The sequence below is a fragment of the Piliocolobus tephrosceles genome, chromosome 1, assembly GCF_002776525.5.
Source record: "Piliocolobus tephrosceles isolate RC106 chromosome 1, ASM277652v3, whole genome shotgun sequence".
Taxonomy (NCBI): domain Eukaryota; kingdom Metazoa; phylum Chordata; class Mammalia; order Primates; family Cercopithecidae; genus Piliocolobus; species Piliocolobus tephrosceles.
Window position 1 is genome coordinate 162,336,037 of NC_045434.1, and position 6,995 is coordinate 162,343,031.

General features: G+C 43.2%; 1 protein-coding gene across 1 annotated transcript in view; it reads left to right on the plus strand.

Moving 5' to 3' along the window:
* The window catches only part of LOC111522986 (cytochrome P450 2J2), a 39,676-nt gene that overhangs the window by 24,771 nt on the left and 7,910 nt on the right, over positions 1–6,995 (plus strand). The window contains exon 8 of the mRNA XM_026454141.1: positions 1,405–1,543. Coding sequence (XP_026309926.1) covers positions 1,405–1,543 — 139 coding nt within the window. The remainder of the gene's footprint in view (positions 1–1,404; positions 1,544–6,995) is intronic.

Sequence of the window (6,995 nt, forward strand, 5' to 3'; positions counted from 1 at the left end):
AAAGAAAGAAAGAAAGAAAGAAAGAAAGAAAGAAAGAAAGAAAGAAAGAAAGAAGGAAGGAAGGAAAGGTTATACTAATATTGAAAATTAATGATATAAATTCCTTGAATTAATATTATATTAATACGTTAATATTTGAATGAATTCAACAAACACTACATACCTGAAATGCTCAGGTCTGGCAAAACAACCCTGAGAAAATTAATCATGCAAGTACATATTTAGAAACATGATAACTGCCTAAAGGAAAAAACACACTGTGGTCTTTAAAAACACAGACTAGCCAGAGTGGTCAGGGAAGGCTTCCAAAAGGAAGTGATGTTTGAGCTGAGGATTAATGGATCATTAAGAGTTAGCTTGATGACAAAGTGGGGAGGAAGAACATTCCTGGCAAGGCAAGTAGAATTTAAAAAGAGTGTTGAACTAAGTAGGAACATGGCATGTTTGAGAAACTGAAAGAAGAGCCCTGTAGTGGGAGTGCAGGCAGAGGGGGAGAATGGCCCAGACTAGGACCAGGTGATGAGTCTTTGCCCTGAGAGCAATGGGTAACTACTGAAGTGTGTCAAGTCCTAGGTGTGAGCAGCGGGGGCTGTGGGGGTGGGGAGTGACATGACTAAATCATGCTAGAAGCTCACTCTCTTCCGCAGTGTGAAGCAGATTGAAAGGGGCGACAGGATTTGGGGGATAGTTAGGAAACGGTAACAGGGGTCCAGGCAAGCCAGGAAGAAGTCTGGACTAAGTGGGCATGGTGGACATGGAATGGAGGTGAAAGTAACATTGACCAGTCTCGCTGATGGGTTGGATAAAGGCAGAGTAAAGGAAAAGCTCCCTCTGGGAACTCCTGTGTTTCTTAGTATACACCTGGGTGGACAGGGGCTCCTTTCATAGGTCTACCTGATTCTATTACTAAACCTACTGTGGGGAGTGGGGTGCCGTGTACTAGACATTGGAGGAGAGACAATGGCAAAGCCAAGATGAATGAGATGTCTTTTACCTTTGTAGAGCTGCCATCGTTATAGCTTCACTGAGCAGCTGGGTTGGTTTTGGTACACTGCACACTGACTGCTTTATTATTCTCTCATCAGTGTATTCACGTCCCCTCCCTCCAAGACGTACCTAAACTGACCTGTCCCTGTAAGGAAGATCCATCCTGCACTCAAGAGTAGCCAAACATCCCTGTTAAAATTCCCAGCAGGGAAATCCAATCTAATTTGTAGGCTGTCCCAGACAAAGAGGAGGGTCCTGGGTTGGGGGACACAGGAGACTGTGTACTGCAGTTGGGGAGGGTGGGGCAGTTCAGAGTATGTTCAGCCTCCGGCATGGAAGCCCGAGGATGACCACCCTCTGCATAGGTGTGCTTTTTCATGGGTCAAGCCTTGCCTGAGTCGCTGCTGCTTTCTCTAGGGGACCATGATCCTGACCAATTTGACGGCGCTGCACAGGGACCCCACAGAGTGGGCCACCCCTGACACGTTCAATCCAGAGCATTTTCTGGAGAATGGACAGTTTAAGAAAAGGGAAGCCTTTATACCTTTCTCAATAGGTAAGTTGTAGTAAACAGGCACGTGGGATTCCAGGGCCCCTCTCCCAATGCTCTCCTGCTCTCTCCCTGTATTCCCTTGCTTTCATTGGAATGTCTCCAGACAGCCTGGCCAGTGCAACTCACTCCGTCTTGCTGTAGGGGACAGCCCTGGGATTTCCAGGGCTGGGTGTTGCTTCAGCCTGCCCTTACTTCCTAAGCCCTCCATTGCCTCTGCTGGAGATTTCAGCTTTCCTGTGTTCTGTCCTCTGAAACACTGGGGACAGAGACCCAGACTCCACTTCCAGCTCACAAAGAGGATTGGGTGCTGCTTTTTGTTTGCTTGTTTGCTTTTTGTTTTTTTGAGATGTAGTTTCACTCTTGTTGCTCAAGGCTGGAATGCAGTGGCGTGATCTCAGCTCACTACAACTGTGTCTCTCAGGTTCAAGTGATTCTCCTGCCTCAGCCTCCCAAGTAGCTGGGATTACAGGCATGCGCCACCATGCCAGGCTAATTTTTTGTATTTGTAGTAGAGACAAGGTTTCACCATGTTGGCCAAGCTGGTCTCGGAAGTCCTGACCTCAGGTGATCCACCCACCTCGGCCTCCCAAAGTTGTGGGATTACAGGCATGAGCCACTGCACCTGGCGGAGTGCTGCCATCTTTACTAAATTTTAAGATGTCCTCAGTTCTTTTTAAGGACTGCCCTGATCTATAATAAGGAGATAGAGAGGGACAAGGGGAAGGAGAAACTTATTTGCCACATGGGCATCAGTCAGTGGCTTCACTAGATTGGATTCTACTCTCTAAGTATGCCCTTGAAATGGTTCTTTGGCCTTTGTAATTTTAATTCATTTAAAATATAATATGTAACTTGAAAATTAAGAAAGAAGAGGCAGTGAAAACTCTCTTTTTTCTCCTGTTTTTAAGATAACCAGGTCCAAAAATATATTTTTAACTCATGACATTGAAAAATCAATAACAAAAATTCTTAGTATATTCCAGGTTTTGAGTTAGATATGTTGCATAGTTTATTTCAAATAATTTCACAATTCTTTAGTTCCATCAGTATTTATTGAGCATCTATTATGTGTCAAGCATTCAGCTCTGGTGATATGACAGTGAATGAGTGAAACAGAAAACAAAACAAAACAAAACAAAACTGCTCCCATGGTGCATATGTTCTAGTGTAATCATATAAAGTTTATATTACTATAACCACTTCAGTGATGAGGAAGCTGAGGCTTAACCCAGCATAGAAACTGAAGTCATAAAACTCATGTGGCAGAGCTAGGATCAGTGTAGACCAGATTTATCAAAAACTAAAATGTGTGTTCTTCCTAACACTATCTACTGAAAATAACTAAATGCTACACAGACTTACCCTGTGGAATGCATGATAGTGTTCTTATTGTTCATTTAAAATACGTATTGATGTTCTGAGACAAGATCATTTTGCTGAAGATGACCCTAAGGCTCAGAAAGGACAGAAACAGAATGACCCATGTTGGTATGACTCTGAAGCCCATGCTCTCCCCCTGTGCTGTCTTGCCTTAGGTGTCTCTGGGCTGATTCTAATGATCGATGCTGTCTTTGTCTTTCTTCATCTGATCCTGTCACCTCCGCTCACATTGGACAATTCACTTTGAATGTGAAAGCTGATATAAGATGTAGGAATATCTTCCAGTCTTCCTGTCTATGATAGTTTCAAATTTTGTATTATAGCACAAAGTTTCAGCTATTATGTTCCAATTATTATAATTAATTATTCCTGTTCTTTGACTCTTGCACAACATCCATGTGGAAATGCTAGAAATGTGACCTTCTCTGTATTCCACAAAAATGCTTCACCTAATGCCATCTGCAACTGTGATGAGAGGAATCTTATTAGAAGGCCATGGCTCTAAAAGGAAAAAGGATACTTTGGGCTAAGCGATGCCTGGATACATTTTCTTCGTATCACAGAAGCCTCTTTCTCAGAGTTGCTTCATGTCTCCTGTTTTTAAAACGTTATCTTATCTGAATTAGCAGTAGTCTTTTTAAAAACTATGTGCAGTGACTCACTGCTGCTTTGCTATTGAGAGTTGTATTGCACCCTCTTAGAGATTTCATTTGCAAGAAAATTGTCTAATTTAATCCTTACAACAGCCCAGTTATTAATAGGCAGGAAATGGATTGGGATCTCTTTTTAATTTAAGATAACTAAAAATAAGAGAGAGTTGTTTCTTATCCAAGATCATATGCTCGAGGAATTTGCAGAACAGGACCTAAAACTCAAGTTTTTATACTTCTAGTCTAGTGTTCTCTCTAGTAAGACTAGAATATAGCTTACTTCCCCATTTAAAGGCCTCTCTACTTTAAGATTCACTAATTTCATAACACATGCATCAGTTAGCATATTGCTACATAACAAACAGTCCAAAACTCTGCAGCTTAAAACAGTAAGCATGAATTATTGCTCACAAGTCTGTAAGTCAGATATGTGGCTCTGCCAATCTTGGCTCGGCCCCCTTGGTCTCTCTGATCTTGACTAGAGGTCAGCAGGCTGATGGTTGATCCAGGATATCTTCAGTTTGGACACTGAGGCCCTTTACATTATCCCTCATCCTCCAGCAAGCTGCCCTGGCTTAGTCACATGGTGGTGATAAGGTCAAAAGAGGGAGAATGGAAATACACAGGCCTCTTAAGGTCCAGACTGGGAACTGACACACCATCACTTCCATTGCATTATGTTGGCCAATGCCAGTCATAAGGCCAGCCCCAGTTTAAGGGGAGGGGATATTACTACAATTTTTGATGGGAAGAGCTATGACATCACATTACAAATGATGTGGATCCAAGGAGAGGGGGAAATTGAGGCTGCTTTGTTCTTACCATCTCTTTTTCTGAGAAGAATGAAATTCATAGAAGGCAAACAATGTATCTGGGGTGTCCCACAGAAGATGTGATAGGATGAGGACCAGTTAAATGGATCAGGAGCTAGAAATCTGAAGAATCCAAAGGGTTAACAAAACATCAACACAACTGTCTGTTTTAATCACATGCCCACTCTTGGCACACAGTTGCTTTTCCTTGTTGTTCCTTTACTCTTGGTAAAGAGTCCTCTAGAGGACCCTTCCGAAGTCCTCACTTTACAAGATGTAACAGCTTCTAAAGTGTGCATAATCAGGACAGGTTTCAAAGTTTTACTGCAAATTTATATTTACTTTTCCTCTTTCAAATGCTTCCTGTTTGATCCATCAAAGCAGGAAGCAACTTCATGAAATACATGAACCCAGTTCCTCTCTTTCCAGTTAAAATCTTTAGATTCTAGGAGATAGGGCTGGAAAGAACTTTGCCAAAAATGTAGGTCAATTCTCTCATTTTACTACTACTGGCCTGTTTGGTTAGTGATAGTTTGTGGAAGCAGCAGGGATGGGAGCCAAGTTTCCTTTCTTCCAGGCCAAAGTTTGACACCTAACAGTCCTAGTTTTCATGCTTCTAAAAGCAAATTCATACTTGCCATTACATTGGGATCCTTGCCTAGCCGTGCAACATAGTTAGGAGAGAATTTATTTCATGTATTTGACAAATGAGATAAGTTTAGCTTTGCGAGAATGAATGGTTTACTAATAGTCACACAGTTGGTTACTGATGAAGCCAGTTCTTTAATCCTGGTTCCTGACTTGCTAGGTCCAGTTTGCCATGATATAGGCATTCTTTTAGGAGAATCTTGGGTATATTTACAATAAACTGATTTGGTATCATTTTAACCTGTTGCTAATTGTACTAGTTGTGACGGATAAAGAGATAAAGGTGAGGGGAACAGAGTTAGACACACATTGGTGGGAAACACAGGCACAAATAATATAATAATGACATAACCATGAAGCACGTTTGCCTTTACTAAGCACTTTTGCATATATGATCTAACTTTATTTCCTTAACAACCTGTTACAGACAGAGGACAAAACTTAGGCATGCATACATTTCCAAGAATATTAAATTACATGGGAAAATATAAAGCAGTAAAAGCAGCATATAGAATTGACTACAGGGAATCATATTTGTTATGATGTACAAAGAATCTCCACAAGGATAATGAGGAAATATGTTAAAATGTTGACAATGGTTTTGTCTAGATTATGGGATTACAAACATTTTATGGTTTTGTCTTTATACTTTTCTTTGTCATGCTTTTTTAAATTATTGCCGTGAATATGTATTACTTAGGGAGAAAGTAAGCTATTAAAAATGCACACACAAGGCGGAGCAAGATGGCTGAATAGGAACAGCTCCAGTCTCCAACTCCCAGTGCCAGTGACACAGAAGACCGGTGATTTCTGCATTTTCAACTGAGGTACTGGGGTCATCTCACTAGGGAGTGCCGGACAATCGGTGCTGGTCAGCTGCTACAGCCCGACCAGCGAGAGCTGAAGCAGGGTGAGGCATCGCCTCACCTGGAAAGCGCAAGGGGGAAGGGAATCCCTTTTCCTAGCCAGGGGAACTGAGACACACAACACCTGGAAAATCGGGTAACTCCCACCCCAATACTGCGCTGTAAGTAAACGGGCACACCAGGAGAATATACCCCACACCTGCCCGGGAGGGTCCCACGCCCACGGAGCCTCCCTCCTTGCTAACACAGCAGTCTGCGGCAATCTAACTGCAAGGCAACAGCGAGGCTGGGGGAGGGGCGCCTGCCATTGCTGAGGCTTAAGTAGGTAAACAAAGCCACTGGGAAGCTCGAACTGGGTGGAGCTCACAGCAGCTCAAGGAAACCTGCCTGTCTCTGTAGACTCCGCCTCTGGGGACAGGGCACAGCTAAAAAATAACAGGGGAAGCAGCAGAGGCCTGTGCAGACGCGAACGACTCTGTCTGACAGCTTTGAAGAGAGCAGTGGATCTCCCAACACGGAGGTTGAGATCTGAGAAGGGACAGACCGCCTGCTCAAGTGGGTCCCTGACCCCTGAGTAGCCTAACTGGGAGACATCCCCCACTAAGGGCAGTCTGACACCCCACACCTCACAGGGTGGAGTACACCCCTGAGAGGAAGCTTACAAAGTAAGAATCAGACAGGTACACTCGCTGTTCAGCAATATTCTATCTTCTGCAACCTCTGCTGCTGATACCCAGGCAAACAGGGTCCGGAGTGGACCTCAAGCAATCTCCAACAGACCTACAGCTGAAGGTTCTGACTATTAGAAGGAAAACTATCAAACAGGAAGAACACCTATACCAAAATCCCATCAGTATGTCACCATCATCAAAGACCAGAGGCAGATAAAACCACGAAGATGGGGAAGAAGCAGGGCAGAAAAGCTGGAAATTCAAAAAATAAGAGAGCATCTCCCCCTGTAAAGGAGAGCAGCTCATCGCCAGCAACGGATCAAAGCTGGTCAGAGAATGACTTTGACGAAATGAGAGAAGAAGGCTTCAGTCCATCAAACTTCTCAGAGCTAAAGGAGGAATTACGTACCCAGCGCAAAGAAACTAAA